General features: G+C 41.6%; 1 protein-coding gene across 1 annotated transcript in view; it reads left to right on the forward strand.

The window, feature by feature from the left end:
* LOC138946539 (uncharacterized) overlaps positions 1–20,564 on the forward strand; it is a 112,885-nt gene that overhangs the window by 69,606 nt on the left and 22,715 nt on the right. The window contains exons 22-31 of the mRNA XM_070317980.1: positions 1,554–1,961; positions 5,025–5,220; positions 6,013–6,316; positions 8,003–8,368; positions 10,551–10,630; positions 11,699–11,801; positions 12,494–12,647; positions 13,967–14,146; positions 16,479–16,614; positions 20,360–20,560. Of these exons, the coding sequence (XP_070174081.1) occupies positions 1,554–1,961; positions 5,025–5,220; positions 6,013–6,316; positions 8,003–8,368; positions 10,551–10,630; positions 11,699–11,801; positions 12,494–12,647; positions 13,967–14,146; positions 16,479–16,614; positions 20,360–20,560 (2,128 nt within the window). The remainder of the gene's footprint in view (positions 1–1,553; positions 1,962–5,024; positions 5,221–6,012; positions 6,317–8,002; positions 8,369–10,550; positions 10,631–11,698; positions 11,802–12,493; positions 12,648–13,966; positions 14,147–16,478; positions 16,615–20,359; positions 20,561–20,564) is intronic.

The raw sequence follows: 20,564 nt of genomic DNA on the forward strand, positions 1-20,564 counted from the left end.
CAAAGCATACTGTACTCACGTGTTTAACAAAATGGAGGTTTATAGTTTGTTTTGTTTGTTTTAAAATTGTTCTGAAGGGTGATGCATTTTTGTTTCACCCTTTTTTTTTTTTTTGGTCTTGAAAGGATAGTTTTTTTTGTTGGTGGTACCTTTTTTCTTTACGTGCTTGCTGGAACTAGTGGAAGCATTTATAACTTTGTTTTTTCTTCATGCGTGTGTTCGCGTTTTCTAAGCATTGAGAATTTTACCGTGAGTTTCACACGCCTATCGGGCGCACGCATTCTTGTCTGTCTTTATAATTATATAGTTATGTCTTTATCTCTCTGCCCCACCACTGGTCTTCCTGTCTGGAGGATTTCAACCTGCATTGAGAATCTCATTCATGAATCCGATTAATTCACATACAACGAAAGGGAAGAGGTTCCACAGGTTGAAGTGTATTTAGTCTGAAAGTATATCTCTATTAATCTACTTCCAAAACTTTGATCAGGTTGAAAATGTCATCTACGTATTTATTAAGATGCTTGCCTGTCTGAAAATTCATGACTATCTCTCTGCTTCCAAAACTTTGATCAAGTTGAACATGTTACTTACAGGTGGTAATGATGGTTGAACATGACACTTACAGGTGTTGATGATGGTTGAACATGTCACTTACAGGTGTTAATGATTGTTGGAAATGTCACTTACAGGTGATGATGATGGCTAAAAATGTCCCTTACAGGTGTTGATGATGGTTGGAAATGTCCCTTACAGGTGTTGATGATGGTTAAAAAAGTCACTTACAGGTGTTAATGATGGTTGGAAATGTCCCTTACAGGTGTTAATGATGGTTGAAAATGTCACTTACAGGTGTTGATGGTTGAAAATGTCACTTACAGGTGTTGATGATGGTTGAACATGTCACTTACAGGTGTTGATGATGGTTGAACATGTCTCTTACAGGTGTTGATGATGGCTGAACATGTCACTTACAGGTGTTGATGATGGTTGAACATGTCACTTACAGGTGTTGATGATGGTTGGAAATGTCACTTACAGGTGTTGATGATGGTTGAAAATGTCACTTACAGGTGTTGATGATTGTTGGAAATGTCACTTACTGGTGTTGATGATGGTTGAAAATGTCACTTACAGGTGTTGATGGTGGTTGAACATGTCACTTACAGGTGTTGATGGTGGGTGAACATGTCACTTACTGGTGTTGATTATGGTTGAAAATGTCACTTACAGGTGTTGATGGTGGGTGAACATGTCACTTACAGGTGTTGGTGATGATTGAACATGTCACTCACTGGTGTTGATGATTGTTGAAAATGTCACTTACAGGTGTTTATGGTGGCTGAACATGTCACTTACAGGTGTTGATGATGGTTGAACATGTCACTTACAGGTGTTGATGATGGATGAACATGTCACTCACAGGTGTTGATGATTGTTGGAAATGTCACTTACAGGTGTTGATGATGGTTGAAAATGTCACTTACAGGTGTTGATGATGGTTGAACATGTCACTTACAGGTGTTGATGATGGTTGAACATGTCACTTACAGGTGTTGATGATGGAAGCACTGCACACCTTCGGCCTGACCCTGCTTGTCTTCCGCATCCTTCCGCGATTGGATGTAGTCCACGGACTTCTTTTCCTCTCAGTGGTGGCGACAGTTCCTTCAATCATCAAGCCCATCATGGGGGTCGTGGTCAGTCGAAAAAAACGACAGACACTCTTCATCACAATCAACTGGATTTTGGACATCTTGGCCATAGTTGGACAACTTTCTGTATTTCCTGTAGTGTTTCTGCTGCACTATGATGAAACGAGCGGAAAAAATGCGTTGAACACTCTAGACGTGATTGGTGCTCTGGTCTTCGTCAGCCTGTCGTGCTGGGAGAACTTTATGGACGGTCGATTCTTCGTCAACCTCGCTGATGGGAACCCGTTGAAGAACTTCGTTTTGAAAGTATGTATGTGTGTGTGTGTGTGTGTGTGTGTGTGTGTGTGTGTGTGTGTGTGTGTGTGTGTGTGTGTTTGTGTGCGTGTGTGTGTATGTATGTGTGTATGTGTGTGTATGTGTGTATGTGTGTGTTAGTGTGTGTATGCGGGGGTGGGGTGGGGGTAGGGTGTGAATAGAGAGGGAACGGGAGTTTGCGGGAGTGTTGATGACGTCATATCCGGCTGTTATAGAAAGTTGAGGCAGCACTGTTAGGCCCTCATTTTTCAATCAAATTGATTGACATTTTCGTCCAGCAATCTTCGGGACTATATGGGATTGAATTTCAGCTCGGCAGCGTTAATATTGATTAAATAGTTTACTCATTAAAGTTGTCATTAAAATCAAATGTTCACTAACAGATTTAAAAATTATTGCATCGTATTCCTCAATTTCTCCTGAATTCAAACATTTATACATATGTTGTGTTTACTCTAAAAATGTGCTCAGAAAATAGGTAAAGTAAGCACTGCGTTCACACGCTACGCGGAGACGAGCGTGACCCGTCTCGGTCTTTGGGTGTTTGTTTGTTTGTTTGTTTGTTTGCTTAACGCCCAGCCGACCACGAAGGGCCATATCAGGGCGGTGCTGCTTTGACATATAACGTGCGCCACACACAAGACAGAAGTCGCAGCACAGGCTTCATGTCTCACCCAGTCACATTATTCTGACACCGGACCAACCAATCCTAGCACTAACCCCATAATGCCAGACGCCAGGCGGAGCAGCCACTAGTTGATTGCCAATTTTAAAGTCTTAGGTATGACCCTGTCGGGGTTCGAACCCACGACCACCCGATCACGGGGCGGACGCCTTGCCACCAGGCCACCGTGCCGGTGTCTTTGGGTGTGGTTAATTGAGACTATCAGAATATAGTCTCGGCGATGACTGTTTTTTGGTGTTAATCTGTTACTTTGATGCTGACAGCTTGACTAAATGTTTTGATATCGCTTCACGCGACTTGTTTTTATTTTATCTGTATCAGTGTACAGGGTGACCCAACATGAGTGCAACCCCTAAAAGTACTCACAACTGCTACAAATGGGAATGGATTGAGCTTATTTTTAACACACATCAACGTACGATGATAACAATTAAGTTCTGAAAGTTGGAGTCATTTCGGTTGGGTGTTCCACATGTTAGCGACGTTGAAGGATATATGCTCCAAATGTCCACCGCGTTGACGGAGACACTCCATCCTGAACTCAGGTCAGAATGAGTTCGGCTCATTCTCTCCCTGACAGGATGCTTTGAGCTTCCTTGTCTGGCAAGGAAACCGATTTTTTTTATTTTTGTTTGTTTACATATTTAGAGCTTTTTGTAATATATTATTGATATACGCAGATTCGCGATCGTCAATAATGATTTTTCATGGTGTTTTGCAATTTTTAAATTACAAAGGAATTGATATGTAAGACAGTTTCAAGCGAGCTATTTTTCGCGGCTGTATTTACTGTGAAAACAACGCTAAATATGGCAAAAGTGTCACGTGATAATCAACCGTTTGGTTTCGGCGTTCGCTGGAGCAGACGATTTTGTCTGTAACCAGTTGACAGTGATGAAACCATATGTTATGTTCTCCTTCCGGCAGCAGTCCCAAAATGTCGACTTGTTTTGACCTTAGAACGATGTCTTTATCATAACTGTGAAACACAGAACGGAGATCACTGTCGAAGTCGGCCAATCTGCAATCATTTTCGTTTCGCGAACACTGATCTCAAATTTAGATCAGTGCTCGCGAAAACCATATGGGAGATAACTCTGTATTTTTGTTTTGATAGATTCGCGTAGGACTGTAGCGTCCGGTCAGGGATAGAATGAACCGAACTCATTTTGACCTGAGTTCAGGATGGGAGACACTCCTGAATGCGTCGTGCAAAATTGTCCACCTGACCTTAACACCCCCGATTTCTATTTGTGGGGTTATTTGAAAGACCACGTCTATGAGGACAACCCCCAGACAATCATGGACTTGAAAGCTGCAATAACAACACAGATCAGGAGGATTCCAGGGGCAGAGTGTGTCCGCGTGGTGGACAATTTTGCACGGCGCATTCAACGCGGTGGACATTTGGAGCATATCTTTCAACGTCGCTAACATGTGGACCACCCAACCGAAATGACTCCAACTTTCAGAACTTAATTGTTATCACCTTACGTTGAAGTGTGTTAAAAATAAACTCAATCCATTCACATTTGTAGCAGTTGTGAGTACTTTTATGGGTTGCACTCATTTTGGGTCACCCTGTGTGCATGTTCAATTGTCCTTGCCTGTATGCATACCATGGGCCAAGGCGTGCACGTGTACCCTATTTTGTATGTTATGACTGGCCTTGCCACTCCTGGGATTCAGAGAAAACGTCACTTTTAAAAATGTTTCCACTTTTACAAGGGGTAGACTCTAGCTTTCAATATATTTTCAACCAAAGACATCCAAAAACTATATACAGGGTGTCTCAAAAAATAGTACCCGATTTTCTTTCAATACTACAGACAAGTCAGTAACTTTATGGAAATCATTTTTGCCTGATATTATAGTCAGTTCATAGAAGTTTTGTCCCCAGTTCACAGCTTTCAGTTGAGATCGCCTGTTTCTTCACACCACGTGATCAATGTAGCCACCCCGTTTTCCAATGACAGACTGCATAATCATTGTCATATTGTTCATTACATTGGGGAATGTTTTCTGTGGAATGTTCTGGATTACTCTGAGAATGTGGTGGGGCTCCATCCTGTTGGAACCACTGTGTTGTCATTCGGATTTCATTGTCCCTTCTCTTAGTTTTTCCATTTCTCGGTACTGATGTTTCAATGTCTTTTGGGGTACTTTTTTGTTAGACACCTTATATAATTGAACATTTGAAATGATAAGACATTGAGCTATATCACGTTTGTGACTCTTGGAAACTAACGAAAGACATGGTGTACAAAATAAGAAGAAAGATCTGTGTTTGCTGGTTTGATACTTGACTGAATGTACACTCGTAAAGAACTATGTAATTAAGCCCTTATGTTCTAAACTTCTGCTGTCAGCGGCGATTTGATCTTGAGCGGGGCCGCTACATCCCCCAGCTGATAACCAGCGTGATGAAAATCGGTGGGACCATCGGCCTAGCCCACCTCTACAACGGCAACACGACACTGGAATACCGGGATGCCTTCGTAACTCTCGGCACGTTGTATGAAGATTGGAGAGCCGTCACTGCTATTGTTGTCTTGACGCTGTCAGGTTAGCCTATTTTGATTGGCTGATTGGCCTCTCTGTGTTTGTCTCTGTTTCTTTCTGTCTTTCTGTCTGTCTGTCTGTTTTTCTGTCTTTCTATCTGTCTGTCTGTCTGTTTTTCTGTCTGTCTGGCGACATGTGCAAACTCTTTTCAATCGTGGACCTAGTGCACACATTTGTAATATTCCTGAGGCCGTGTCGGGGATGCAATCAAACATAGCCATATGTTTCCAAAACAACAGAACCGTCCGAACGCAAAACAGAGTATACTAAATACATTGCACTATGAGCTTGCTTAACTCACGTTTGGAATTCCTTGCAACTGTCTTTGTTTAGTGTGGCACTAGCGAAGGGGGGGAGGGGTGTTTTGGGAGACGTCGACCCCCATACGTGATCGACCCCCATACTTGCCGCTATAGACAAAGGCAGGCTGTCAGAGTACCCAATGTCAGGTAATAGAACCTATTGCAATATATTTTGTATTGGTTACAGCGAATGTGAATAATAATGTGTACCTGGAATATGAAAACAGAAGACCAATGTTGTAACACTGTAGCAACAGTTTTTTCCCAAAAACCAAATAGCTGAAGAAAATTATTTGGTTGATTATTGATATTTGTTCTACATTAAATGATATCTAACTCAGGCTGTGAACAAGTATACAGGATTATATAGAAATAAAACATAAATTCAGCATTGACAGGTCCACAAATCAGCAGACAAAAAGGCAGGCAGTAAGCAATCAAATCGTGACTACTTTCGTATGCGTCTGTTCACACTCTTTAATTTCTATTCCAGCGCTGGTGTGCCACTACTCGACCTACATCGCGTGTAAACTGTGGATGCAGAAGATATCTTTCGTTATCCCCGTCACCCTGGCAACTCCATGTGCCATTCTTGTCTTCTTTCTCGACAAAAATGAGAAGTTTTTGTCCAGCATCGTCAGCAAGGGAAACCAAGATTTAGGGGTCACGTGGCCTCGCGAGGAGCTATCTACTTATTGGAAAACACTATTGCCGGGCGTGGCATGGTGGCTGGCGTTGCTGATTCTCACGCGCTACGTCTGGTTTCCAAGACAGTCTCGGCTTGCCAAGATTGAAATGTGCGTGCAGTTTACTGTCTATGTTTGTTTTTTGTAAATATTTGTTATTTGCTCTTTTTTCCCCCTCTGTGTGTGGTGTGTTTGCTTATTTGCGCACGAATCTCTTTAAGAAGGAAGCATGCACAATTAGGTATTTTTTGTGTGATGTAATGTTGTTTTATGTTCATAATGTTTATTTATCAGCCACAATATAATTTCCCAGTTGGAGATGATTAAGTATTATTGGATTAAATTGCATTGAATTGTCTTGTACTAAATTGTATCGTACATATTGTATCACATGTATGTCACGTTTTGCTTTGGTTGCTATTTAACAAGCTCCTGTGCATCTGAATTTGTGGGTATCTAGCCTGGTGCATTATGTAGAAAATCTTTAAATTTTTCTATTATAATTCCGCAACAGGATCTCAATCTGATATTTGTTTCCATTGAAGCTGTTAAGGAATGACCTGTTCAGTGATTATTACTTTATACACGGAGCGGAGTGGCGCAGTGGTTAGAGCGCTCGCCTCTCACGCTGGAGGTCGTGGTTCGTCCCCCACTCGGGGACAAATACAAATACCCGATTTTTCCGAGCGCTCTCCAGTCCACCCAGCTGGAAATGGGTACCTGACCCTATTCAGGGCCGGGGAAGGCAAAGGCAGCGAGGGAGAGGAGATGGGCACCGCCCTCATAAAGCTGGCCCCCAGAAAAGTTGAGATCTCTAACATCTCTCTCCCCTACGACCAGATGGTTATGGGAATACCTTTACCTTTACCTTACTTTATACACTGAGTAGTAACTTTTGCTAGTGATATAGCCGTAACAAAAATATTTGTAAATTGTGTTTGAATCAATTCAATTCAATTCAATATTCAACTCAATAAATCTTCATTGTCTGAATGTAACAAACATATTTTTTTCTTGTGGCTCGTGTTTGACATCACATAAAAACAACACTCTCAGAACACACAGGCACACAAAAGTACACATCAATACACACATAACCCAACCACACATATCCATACCCGCACCCTCACATTCATCCTCGTACTCTCGTTTATCCTTTATATATATGGGGAGATTTTTTATTTTTTTTTGGGGGGGGTGGGGAGAGATTTATATAGCGCTTGACGTTCTCTAAGCGCTTTACATATTAATTTCTGCCGTGTGAGATGGAATTTTTTACATGATACTCGAGCCAAGCAACAGTCCTGTGTACTGCACGTGGTTGTAATACAATTGCGTGTCTTATTTTATGCGGTATGTGAATCTAAGCCCCCCGCGGGTTAGGGGGAGTCCCATATTGGTTGGGACGAGAAAGAATTTACCCGATGCTCCCCAGCATGTCGTAAGAGGCGACTAACGGATTCTGTTTCTCCTTTTACCCTTGTTAAGTGTTTCTTGTATAGAATATAGTCAATGTTTGTAAAGATTTTAGTCAAGCAGTATGTAAGAAATGTTAAGTCCTTTGTACTGGAAACTTGCATTCTCCCAGTAAGGTCATATATTGTACTACGTGGCAAGCCCCTGGAGCAAATTTTTGATTAGTGCTTTTGTGAACAAGAAACAATTGACAAGTGGCTCTATCCCATCTCCCCCCTTTCCTCCGTCGCGATATAACCTTGAATGGTTGAAAACGACGTTAAACACCAACTAAAGAAAGAAAGAATGTGAATCTAATGACTGTTTTACTCTATCTGCCAGGCTGTTCATGAACCCTCTGTACTGTGGAATTCTGACGGCAGAAACGCTGCTACTCAACCGCCGTCGCCATACTTTGTCCTGTCGCAAAAGGCGCAGCGGTACAGACCAGGTGTACTACTGCTTGAGCAGCAAAGAGCTTCGGGCCACGGATGACGGGGACTACGGCGGAAATGACGATGGACCTTACGCAGAAATCAACGACGAGAATCGCGACGCTTCGAGTGACTCGCTTGACAATCTGGAGGCAGCTTACGGGGGACGCAAAATGAAAGACGGTGAAGAAGAGATTCCTTTGATCTACGCATGCGCCACCATGTGGCACGAAGTTAAACGAGAGATGATCGCCCTTCTGAAATCATTGCACAGGTGACTTTTTTAATATTATATTCTTGATGGCGTCCTCAATGAGGCATATGAGATCCCCCTTACTATACTACTTGTTTGACCGTATTTCCATGTTAGGCCTAAAACGATGTGGTGTTTGAGGTTCCCCGATCGACCCCTCATTTTCTTCTCGACCCATGATATTTTTTGTACCCTTTGACTTTACATGAAAAACTACTCTTCTGTGACATTCAGGGGGCACAACTCGCACGAGTTGCAGCCCATAAAGCCCCATGCGCCTGGATGAAGAAAACAAAACAAGTCGCGTAAGGCGAAATTACTACATTTAGTCAAGCTGTGGAACTCACAGAATGAAACTGAACGTAGTCCGCCGCTAGTGCAAAAGGCAGTGAAAGTGACGAGCCTGTTTGGCGCGGTAGCGGACGCTTTACTGTACCTCTCTTCGTTTTAACTTTGTGAGCGTCTTTTTAATCCAAACATATCATATCTATATGTTTTTGGAATCAGGAACCGACAAGGAATAAGATGAAATAGTTTTTAAAACGATTTCGGAAATTTAATTTTGATCATATTTTTTATATTTTTAATTTTCAGAACTTGTTTTTAATCCAAATATAACATATGTATATGTTTTTGGAATCAGAAAATGACGCAGAATAAGATGAAATTATTTTTGGATCGTTTAATAAAAAAAATAATGTTAATTCCAAGTTTCCGATTTTTAATGACCAAACTCACTCATTAGTTTTTAAGCCACCAAGCTGAAATGCAATACCAAACCCCGGCCTTTGTCGAAGATGGCTTTGCCAAAATTTCAATCAATTTAATTGAAAAATGAGGGTGTGACAGTGCCGCCTCAACTTTTACAAAAAGCCGGATATGACGTCATCAAAGGTATTTATCGAAAAAAATAAAAAAAAGTTCCGGGGATATCATACCCAGGAACTCTCATGTCAAATTTCATAAAGATCGGTCCAGCAGTTTAGTCTGAATCGCTCTACACACACACACAGACAGACACACACACAGACAGACAGACACACACACATACACCACGACCCTCGTCTCGATTCCCCCCTCTATGTTAAAACATTTAGTCAAAACTTGACTAAATGTAACTAGTTCCGAAAAGCGATTTCAAAACATGTTGTCAATAAGTCGACCTGACACTAAAAGTTATACTCTGAATTTAACCATGCAGTCATCACCGAGACAACATTAAGTAAAGCTAGACTAAAACCTTAAGACCGAGACGGGTTACGCTTGTCTCCGCGAAGAATGCAAAATAATGTATTTTCTTTAGCTATGAGCCCGTTTTCAGGGAATCGCTCCACACACACACACACACACACACACACACACACACACACACACACACACACACACACACACACACACACACACAGACACACACACACACACACACACACACTCACACACACACACACACACACACACACACTCACACACACACACACACACACACTCACACACACACACAGACACACACACACACACACACACACTCACACACACACACACAGACACACACACACACACACACACACACACACACTCACACACACACACACACACACACACACACACACACACACACACAGTGGTGGCTTAGATGGGACATGAAGACATGTTAAGACCGACTGAATAAAACAACCCATATTTTGTTTCAAATAGTCTTTAATTTGTTTTGTTTTTTAATCTATTGTCAGAGTAGACCTTTCAAGACAGACTGATTAAAAGAATCGAGTGGCCTTTTCTCTTCGGTTTGGGTTTGTTAAGGTTTGGCTCCTCAATAAAATGTGTCCTGCTCTTCATGGAGGTAACGCTATATAGCGCTACCCCGCAAGACAAGTTGACGTTTTATTTATTAGGGAAACGGCGAGACAGACAACATGAGATTTCGTCACAATATGTATTATTTATTACCGTTTTAGTTTGGCTTTTTGCATGACAGACAAAGAGACATACAGACAGGCAGGCAGGCAGACGGGCAGACGGACAACATGAGAGTTCATCACAACATGTATTATTAATCACCGTTTTAGTTTGGCTTTTTGCATGACAGACAGACAGACATACAGATAGGCAGGCAGACAGACAAAAATGAGATTTTAATCAGAACATGTATTATTCATCACCGTTTTAATTTGGCTCTGTGCATGTTGTTCTTGTGTTCCCTCAGACTGGACCAGGAACAGTGGTTACGAAAACAGGCCCAGGAGCTATCCAAGACTAAGGACAAGGACTACTTCGAGTATGAAGGTAAACACGTGCACAACGTATCACACTGACAAGTTAATCAGGTCACTTTATCTCATGTATGTGGGTTATTGTTGTTGTTTTCAATACAAGTAATAGTTAAAAGTAAAACGTGACAACTAATCTTCTTCTTCTTCTTTGTTCATGAGCTGAAACTCCCACGTTCACTCATGCTTTTGAGTGGGTTTGTGCGTGTATGGCCGTTTTAACCCCGCCATTCAGGCAGCCATACGCCACTTTTGTGGGAAGGATGCTGGGTATTTTTGTGTTTCTGTAACGGACCGAACTCTGACATGGATTACACGATCTTTTCCGTGCGCACTTGGTCTTGTGCTTACGTGTACACACGACGGGGGAAAAGGCACTAGCATGTCTGCGCGCACATAAGTTGACCTGGGAGATCTGAAAAATCTCCACCCTTCACCCACCCGCGGTCGGGATTTGAACTTACGACCTTCCGGTTAGGAAGCCGATGCCTTATCCACTAGGCCACTGCGCCTGTCATGTGACCACTAATAAAATGTCTGACTTATTTGTGTACAGATACTGATGTGTCTCAAGTTATGGACACTGTAAACGTCTCGGCCACATTGAATAAATATGACCGTGATGTATATCCTGCGATATATTTTTGTTTCAAAAGCAAACTATTTGAAATATGTCTGTCATCCTTGAACTATTGAATTCATGAATGTAAACTCCTATCATGATGCTTCTATTGTACTCTCTTCGTGCATCTGCAAGAAATTAAAGTACTGGCTACAGGCCGTGAATCTAGAAATGTCATTCATTTGGAAACCCAGATAACAGTTACATAATTATAATATCATGTCACAAAATGCATCAACGAGACTCTCTTTTGAATTGAAAGAAAGGGTTTACTGAGTCGGAAAATGTTAGGTTTAGCACGTGCAGAGCTATAGGTCGTAAACCACAGATATTATTTCAACTGTGCAAGGAATGAGTTTCAGACATTTTAAACATTGAATACGTACTCATGAAGTGGTATGAGAATGTCTCTTGTGTTCGTGTAAATCCAAACCAAATGCATCGGATTTCCTTTCCTTGCAGCCCATGTCTTCTTCGATGACGCAATGACACTGGATGATGACGAAGAGGTTGTTGCCAATGGTTTTGTTAAAGAGGTGGTTGAGGTCATGGAACAAGCTGTAAGGTGAGATAATTGAAATATATTTATCGTATTTTTTTTCTTCTGGTGTGTAATTGTTTTTAATTTTATTTTATTTTATTTTTTTTATTTTTTTGGGGGGGGGGGGGGTCGGAGGGGGGGGGTATTTTCTGTCTCTTCTTTCTTTGTTGTTGTTGTTGTTTTTTTCTTTGTTTCTGTATCTCCTTCATCATTTCTTGATGGCCGTTGTTCCTTTTTTATTTACCGGTGGCTTCTGTAGATATTGGAAATATTTAATAAACATTCACAGCCCAGTAGTGACTCTCAACGGCTTAGCTCCTGGTTAGAAAGAGCAACTAGGAGTGTTTGTCTTGATTTATTTAGTTTTTACACCCCCGGTATAGGGGTGTGTATAGGATTCGCTCGATGTGTTTGTTTGTTTGTTAGGGTGTGTGTTTGTGTTCGCATATAGATCTCAAGAATGAACGGACCGATCGTCACCAAACTTGGTGAACAGGTTCTATACATTCCTGAGACGGTCCTTACAAAAATTGGGACCAGTCAAACACACGGTTAGGGAGTTATTGGTGGATTAAGATTCTACAAGGACTTATAGAGGCACATATTAATGGTCAAAGGGAAATAACCTTCTCAGTTGGTGGCAGTGAGAATGGTTATTTCCCTTTGACCAACGGGGGTGTTTTTCCTACCTCGGAGGAATTTCTTGTTTCTTACAGCTCTGTGTGGAAAAAGACGATGCATGTCAAAGATCCAATCAAGATTCCCACCCCGTACGGGGGTCAGCTGCTGTGGGTGATGCCGGGTGGCAACCTTCTCTTTATTCACCTGAAGGACAAAGCGAAGATCAGGCACAGAAAGCGTTGGTCACAGGTGTGTTTCAATATACCTTCCTTCCCATGTAACACCTCCCGTTGTAAGATATATTCTTTTCAAGAACATGTTGGGTTTTTCTGCAGATATTCTGTTCGTAACATCATTCTGTTTACTTTACCGTCATTCCAATGCACCTTAAAGGCATATGTACGCGCTCCCGTGTTTACAAAGTGTAGTTTGCCCACAATCGATGTCAAACGCACCATAAGACCATATAATGACGATACGTCGGACCATAATACATGCATTACAGCTTGTTCTAGCCTCTGAAAAAGTGAGGATGTCAACAAAGACGCGGAGTTATTTCCCTTGCGTCAACGTTACCTCTGTTGGCAAATCTATAAATAGGACGATCTAGATCAAAATAAAAATTCAAATATCTCAACATTTAAGGGGTCCTAGACCACAATATCTTGCAGGGAACTTAATTTAGCATGTCTCCAGCTGTGGGTAAAGCAATTAGCGTGAATAGTCATCAGCTTTCTATGCCTTTAAGACTGGATTCTCTTCTACATTCTAGAGTCTTCAAAGATCTTACACCATGCTCTCCTATCCAAAAGAACGACCCCTGATCTGTTCAAAATTTTTCATCGGGAAAGAGTACTCTGCCTCTTGGAAAGAAGGGAAGGGGGGGAGGGGGTTCTTCTTTGTGCATGGGCTGAAACTCCCACGGTTTAACGTGTATGACCGCTTTTACCCCGCCATTCAGGCAGTCATACGCCGTTGTCGGGGGATGCATGCTTGTTATTTTCTTGTTTCTATATCCCACCGAACTCTGACATGGATCACAGATGGAGATGGAGATGGGTACCGACCTCATAAAGTTGATTGACAACATCTGAGATCTCGCTCCCCTCTGACTAATAGTTAAAGGAACTTACCTGTTTTTAGGCCAGAGTTTGACCTGTTTTACCTGTGCATGGCAGCAGGTGGTGTACATTATTACCTGCTGGTCCTAGGATAAATAAGATCATCTAAGATCGCACTCGCCACTGACTAAAAGGTAAAGAAACGCACATGTTTTAGGTCAGTGTTCTTACCTACAATTTTAAAAACACTAACAACACTGGAATGAAGGTGAATGAAATAGCTGTACATAACGTTAGAGTAACTGTAGTGAAGAGAGAAAAAAAAAATGTCCATCATATGAATACATGTCCAGGCTAGGTATTAAGGATAAGCGGAAAGAAGTAGAAAAAAATAAAAAGACCCATGAAGAAGGATGCTCCCCGCAAAAAAACAAAAAACCCACTGGATTTCAGTGCCTTTCCTATTTGTAGGCCAGTGTTTTACCTGTTTTTACCTGTGCATGGCAGGTGATGTACATGTACTACCTGCTGGGGTTCCGCCTGACCCGTCAGTGCGAGGAACAGATCATCCAGGCCATCAAGTCGGGCAAAACAGCTCAGTTCGCCTCGTGGGGCGGGGGCGGGGGCGGGGCAGACGTCTTCGGCAGTGACGTCTTTGAGATGCTCAGCGACAGCGTGGCTAAAAAGGTTGGTCTTTTTGTTACATTTAGTAAATTTTTGACTAAATGTTTTAACATAGAGGGGGAATCGAGACGAGAGTCGTGGTGTATGTGTGTGTGTGTGTGTGTGTGTGTGTGTGTGTGTGTGTGTGTGTGTGTGTGTGTGTGTGTGTGTGTGTGTGTGTGTGTGTGTGTGTGTAGAGCGATTCAGAGTAAACTACTGGACCGATCTTTATGAAATTTTACATGAGAGTTCCTGGGTATGATATCCCTAGATGTTTTTTTCCATTTTTTCGATAAATGTCTTATGACGTCATATCCGGCTTTTTGTAAAAGTTGAGGCGGCACTGTCACACCCTCAATTTTCAATCAAATTAATTGAAATTTTGGCCAAGCAATCTTCAAAGAAGGCCGGACTTCGGTATTGCATTTCAGCATGGAGGGTAACAAATTAATTAATGACTTTGGTCATTAAAAATCTGAAAATTGTAATTAAAATTATTTTTTTATAAAACGATCCAAAATTACTTTTTTTTATTCTTCATCATGTTCTGATTCCAAAAACATATAAATATGTTATATTCGGATTAAAAACAAGCTCTGAAAATTAAAAATATAAAAAATTATGATTAGAATTAAATTTCCGAAATCGTTTTAAAAACTATTTCATCGTATTCCTTGTCAGTTCCTGATTCCAAAAACATATAGATATGATATGTTTGGATTAAAAACACGCTCAGAAAGTTAAAACGAAGAGAGGTACAGTAAAGCGTGCTTTTATGAAGCACAGCGCAACCGCTACTGCGCCAGACAGGCTCGTCACTTTCACTGCCTTTTGCACTAGCGGCGGACTACGTTCAGTTTCATTCTGTGAGTTCCACAGCTTGACTAAATAGAGTAATTTCGCCTTACGCGACTTGTTTGCTTTGTTTTTGTTTGTTTGGATGGTTGATTGTAGGTTGCTTCTTTTTATATTTAGTCAAGTTTTGACTAAATATTTTAACATCGAGGGGGAATCGAAACGAGGGTCGTGGTGTATGTGCGTGTGTGCGTGTGTGCGTGTGTGTGTGTGTGTGTGTGTGTGTGTGTGTAGAGCGATTCAGACTAAACTACTGGACCGATCTTTATGAAATTTGACATGAGAGTTCCTGGGTATGAAATCCCCGAACGTTTTCTTCATTTTTTTGATAAATGTCTTTGATGACGTCATATCCGGCTTTTCGTGAAAGTTGAGGCGGCACTGTCACGCCCTCATTTTTCAACCAAATTGGTTCAAATTTTGGTCAAGTAATCTTCGACGAAGCCCGGACTTCGGTATTGCATTTCAGCGTGGTGGCTTGAAAATTAATTAATGACTTTGGTCATTAAAAATCGGAAAATTGTAAAAAAAATTAAAAATTTATAAAACGATCCAAATTTACGTTTATCTTATTCTCCATCATTTGCTGATTCCAAAAACATATAAATATGTTATATTCGGATTAAAAACAAGCTCTGAAAATTAAATATATAAAAATTATTATCAAAATTAAATTGTCCAAATCAATTTAAAAACACTTTCATCTTATTCCTTGTCGGTTCCTGATTCCAAAAACATATAGATATGATATGTTTGGATTAAAAACACGCTCAGAAAGTTAAAACAAAGAGAGGTACAGAAAAGCGTGCTATCCTTCTTAGCGCAACTACTACCCCGCTCTTCTTGTCAATTTCACTGCCTTTGCCATGAGCGGTGGCCTGACGATGCTACGAGTAAAATGGCATTGCGTTCAGTTTCATTCTGTGAGTTCGACAGCTACTTGACTAAATATTGTATTTTCGCCTTACGCGACTTGTTTCTTCTTTTTTTTTAACAGTTTTCTTCTGCTTTATTTATTTATTTATTTATTTATTTATTTATTTATTTATTTATTTATTTTTCCATGTGACCGCAGTTGCATGCAGGCTGCTTCGACACTTCTTTTCTGCCTCGCAGTTGGTTGCTTGGTTGGCTGGTTGTTTGGTCCGTTGGTTCGTTGATCTCTGTGCCCTGTGCCTCTTCCTTATTGTGTGATGTGTTTGATATATACTGACAACGTGGCAACACGTGATATCGTTTGGTTGATTGCTCTCTGTCGTTAGTTTTTGCGTGTGAAATATTTTGGTACATGTATACTTTTAATGAAGGTAAATAATTCTGTGTTCACCGTTTTGTTGCCTATCTTTTTGTCTTGTTTGTGTGTGTGTTTTCGAGGTTAAATTGGAGTTAATGTAATTTCTCTGCGTGTCTTTTTTTCTGAAAACAGTCTTATGTGTGAGTGTTTTTGTCGTTACATTGGAGTTATTATAATTTCTCTGCGTGTCTTTTTGTCTGAAAACAGTCTCAAAACACCTTCGTGATGGCTCTGGACGGTGACACAGACTTCTCTCCAGGCGCTGTCCATATTCTGCTGGACCGGATGAAGAAAAACCCGAAAGTTGGCGCCGCCTGTGGAAGAATTCATCCCATTGGCTCTGGTACGTGTATATTCGCATATACCCGTAAAGTACCTTGTAAGCGCCCAGTATCGAGTAAGCGCCCACCCCCCACTTTTAGTCCAAAACCGTGCATAGGGTATAGTACCTTGTAAGCGCCCACACCCCACTTTGCACCATTGAAATCAGGGGTAATAAAAATTCCGCACTTGATCTGCTAGTTTTGTGAATGATTTCCCTCCGCTCTTGCAAACCCTATCAAACGCCTGCAAGTCAATGATTACAAGATGCCGCGGATCAAATCGTACACCGTTGCATTTAAGCTGTCAGCTCTTGACTATTTGATTAATAACGCCAATGGAAATGTGTCGCAAACAACAAGTGAGTTTGGGGTAGATAGAACAAGTCGCGTAAGGCGAAAATACAATATTTAGTCAAGTAGCTGTCGAACTCACAGAATGAAACTGAACGCAATGCCATTTTTCAGCAAGACCGTATACTCGTAGCATCGTCAGTCCACCGCTCATGGCAAAGGCAGTGAAATTGACAAGAAGAGCGGGGTAGTACTTGCGCTAAGAAGGATAGCACGCTTTTCTGTACCTCTCTTTGTTTTAACTTTCTGAGCGTGTTTTTAATCCAAACATATCATATCTATATGTTTTTGGAATCAGGAACCGACAAGGAATAAGATGAAAGTGTTTTTAAATTGATTTGGACAATTTAATTTTGATAATAATTTTTATATATTTAATTTTCAGAGCTTGTTTTTAATCCGAATATAACATATTTATATGTTTTTGGAATCAGCAAATGATGGAGAATAAGATAAACGTAAATTTGGATCGTTTTATAAATTTTTTTTTTTTTTTTTACAATTTTCAGATTTTTAATGACCAAAGTCATTAATTAATTTTAAGCCACCAAGCTGAAATGCAATACCGAAGTCCGGGCTTCGTCGAAGATTACTTGACCAAAATTTGAACCAATTTGGTTGAAAAATGAGGGCGTGACAGTGCCGCCTCAACTTTCACGAAAAGCCGGATATGACGTCATCAAAGACATTTATCAAAAAAATGAAAAAAACGTTCGGGGATTTCATACCCAGGAACTCTCATGTCAAATTTCATAAAGATCGGTCCAGTAGTTTAGTTTGAATCGCTCTACACACACACAGACACACACACACACGCACACACGCACACACGCACACACGCACACACGCACATACACCACGACCCTCGTTTCGATTCCCCCTCGATGTTAAAATATTTAGTCAAAACTTGACTAAATATAAAAAGGATACGAGAATGGCGAGAGAATCGCGATACCCTGTTACGTCACCAGGCCGGAAAGGAAAAGAAGAAGCTCTCTCTCTCTCTCTGATCTCTCTCTCTCTCTCTCTCTCTCTCTCTCTCTCTCTCTCTCTCTCTCTCTCTCTCTCTCTCTCTCTCTCTGTGATCTCTCTCTCTCTCTCTCTCTCTCTCTCTCTCTCTGATCTCTCTCTCTGATCTCTCTCTCTCTGATTTATCTCTCTCTCTCTCTCTCTCTTTCTCTCTCTCTATCTCTCTCTCTCTGATCTCTCTCTCTCTCTCTCTCTGCCGAAAACAGTCTTTCGCCAAGTAAAATAGACAAGAAAAGGATGCGACGACATTTGTCCCCCTAAACTCTTCTAATGACAATACGAACAAGAAAAACAATGGAAGATGAAAAAAGAAAGAAGATATGATTACGAAGAGATCAAAGATCACATGCTCGTGCATAGGGTGTAGTACCTAGTTAGCGCCCACCCCCTACTTTGGGTCGGAATTGGTGCACAGGGGGGGTGGGCGCTTACAAGGTACTTTACGGTATTAGCTGCGATTATATAAGCTTGTATCAATTTGTCTGGCCAGGACCTGTCGATCGAAGTATTGTACCCAATAACCAACTTGCCCGACCGACCAATTCACCGGACAGAGCTGATAGTGTCACAGGTTTTAGTAAAGCCTAGGTCCCACTATCACGAATATTTTGGCGAACCACAACGAGTTACCACGACTTTGCCACAACAATGTTTGCCTCGAATGATTGCGAAACATCGGCCGAACAAGAACGAAGTTATACGAACCACAACGACCTCGACGATTTTCTCCACGAATCGCAAATCGTTGTAGTTCGCGATCAGAATTCGTCACAGTGGGACTTAGACTTAAAATCAAAGAATATATGAGAAGTCTGCCTATCATGCAACTCTTTTTGTATCTAACAGGCCCGACCGACTGTCGGGTACTACAGGGTGACCCAAAAAAAAGAGTACCCAAACAAAACGTCATAAATTGAACAAAAATAAAGCAATCTTCATAAAATTGATTTACACACACAAGTAGCCTCTGCATGATTTGCACAGACAATTTTAGCGTTCTAGCTTGTCTTTCAGGAAAGTTATGCTAATTCACAGAACATGCTCCAAATGGCCTCCCCCGGATTTAAATCCCCCAGATTTCTATCTTTGGGGGTTCCTGAAAGACAACGTCTACAGGAACAACCCACAGACAATCACAGAACTCAAGAGAGCCATCACAACAACCATTCGCGGAATCTCGCAACAGGAGTGTGTGCGGGTGATTGATAACTTTGCGCGGCGAGTTCAAGTTGGCCTGCAGCGGCGCGGAGGCCATTTGGAGCATGTTCTGTAGAATGAGCATAACTTTCCTGAAAGACAAGCTAGAACGCTAAAGTTTTCTGTGCAAATCATGCAGAGGCTACTTGTGTGTGTAAATAGATTTTATGAAGATTGCTTTATTTTTGTTCAATTTATGACGTTTTGTTTGGGTACTCTCTTTTTTTTGGGTCACCCTGTACTTAACCGTTCGAACACGCGGTGGTTTTTATTGGATGCCCCAAAGAAAGGAGTTGGCGATATCTTGTCTACGCTGTCTCTAGGATGGCATTCCATTTTTTCTTTGAAGCGGGCAATTTCTCTTCTTTATTGTCTCTTATGCTATGGTCAGAATGTAATCGACCAATCCGTTGCGTGCGAAGCGTCCACCAAATCATTGATGAAACCAGCACGCTGTCACACGACTTAAATATTTTTTCATTCATTTATTGTCCCATCGCTGGGAAATTCGGATCGCTTCCTCCCAGTGGAAAACTAGCAGCAACGGAGTCGCGCTACCCAGGTGTAAAATAAAGGTAATCAAGCGCAAGCAGACGCTGCAGACTAACGTTATGACATGTCGTTTTACTTTTGACCCAACATGGTGTGGTACCAGATGTTCGAGTACAGAGTGGGTCACTGGATGAACATTTAATTTAATCCTCTCCCCAACAGGTCCCGTGGTGTGGTACCAGATGTTCGAGTACAGAGTGGGTCACTGGATGAACATTTCATTTAATCCTCTCCCCAACAGGTCCCATGGTGTGGTACCAGATGTTCGAGTACAGAGTGTGTCACTGGATGAACATTTAATTTAATCCTCTCCCCAACAGGTCCCATGGTGTGGTACCAGATGTTCGAGTACAGAGTGGGTCACTGGATGAACATTTAATTTAATCCTCTCCCCAACAGGTCCCGTGGTGTGGTACCAGATGTTCGAGTACAGAGTGGGTCACTGGATGAACATTTCATTTAATCCTCTCCCCAACAGGTCCCATGGTGTGGTACCAGATGTTCGAGTACAGAGTGGGTCACTGGATGAACATTTCATTTAATCCTCTCCCCAACAGGTCCCATGGTGTGGTACCAGATGTTCGAGTACAGAGTGGGTCACTGGATGAACATTTCATTTAATCCTCTCCCCAACAGGTCCCATGGTGTGGTACCAGATGTTCGAGTACGCAGTGGGTCACTGGATGCAGAAGGCCACGGAGCACGTGCTGGGCTGTGTGCTGTGCAGTCCTGGCTGCTTCTCGCTCTTCAGGGGCTCGGCCCTCATGGACGACAACGTGATGAGGATGTACACCATCCTGCCCTCAGAGCCAGGACACTACTTGCAGTACGACCAAGGTTT

Source organism: Littorina saxatilis, linkage group LG14 (assembly GCF_037325665.1).
Source record: "Littorina saxatilis isolate snail1 linkage group LG14, US_GU_Lsax_2.0, whole genome shotgun sequence".
Taxonomy (NCBI): Eukaryota; Metazoa; Mollusca; class Gastropoda; order Littorinimorpha; family Littorinidae; genus Littorina; species Littorina saxatilis.